The following is a 223-nucleotide window of genomic DNA, read 5'->3' on the forward strand; positions in this document are numbered from 1 at the left end:
AGCGAGGCGAGGCGGAGCGGGGCTGACGGCTGTCCCGCAGGGCCGAGCACCGCCGGGAGACGGCGCGGTTCTGGCGGGAGAACAGGGCGGAGGCGGCGCTGCGGGAGCGGTTCCTGGTGCCGGCCGAGGAGTACGAGCGCTTCGCCCGGGCGCTGGAACGGGCGCTAGCCGCGCACCAGCGGCGGGAGGAGGAGCGCATCCGCCAGGTACCGCGGGCACCGCA

At 77.1% G+C, this 223-nt stretch overlaps 1 protein-coding gene across 1 annotated transcript in view; it reads left to right on the plus strand.

Moving 5' to 3' along the window:
• CCDC84 (coiled-coil domain containing 84) overlaps nt 1-223 on the plus strand; it is a 4,110-nt gene that overhangs the window by 516 nt on the left and 3,371 nt on the right. Inside the window, exon 2 of the mRNA XM_010575081.1 lies at nt 41-206. Coding sequence (XP_010573383.1) covers nt 41-206 — 166 coding nt within the window. The remainder of the gene's footprint in view (nt 1-40; nt 207-223) is intronic.

This window comes from Haliaeetus leucocephalus, unplaced genomic scaffold, assembly GCF_000737465.1.
Source record: "Haliaeetus leucocephalus isolate CR32 unplaced genomic scaffold, Haliaeetus_leucocephalus-4.0 Scaffold450, whole genome shotgun sequence".
Lineage (NCBI taxonomy): Eukaryota > Metazoa > Chordata > Aves > Accipitriformes > Accipitridae > Haliaeetus > Haliaeetus leucocephalus.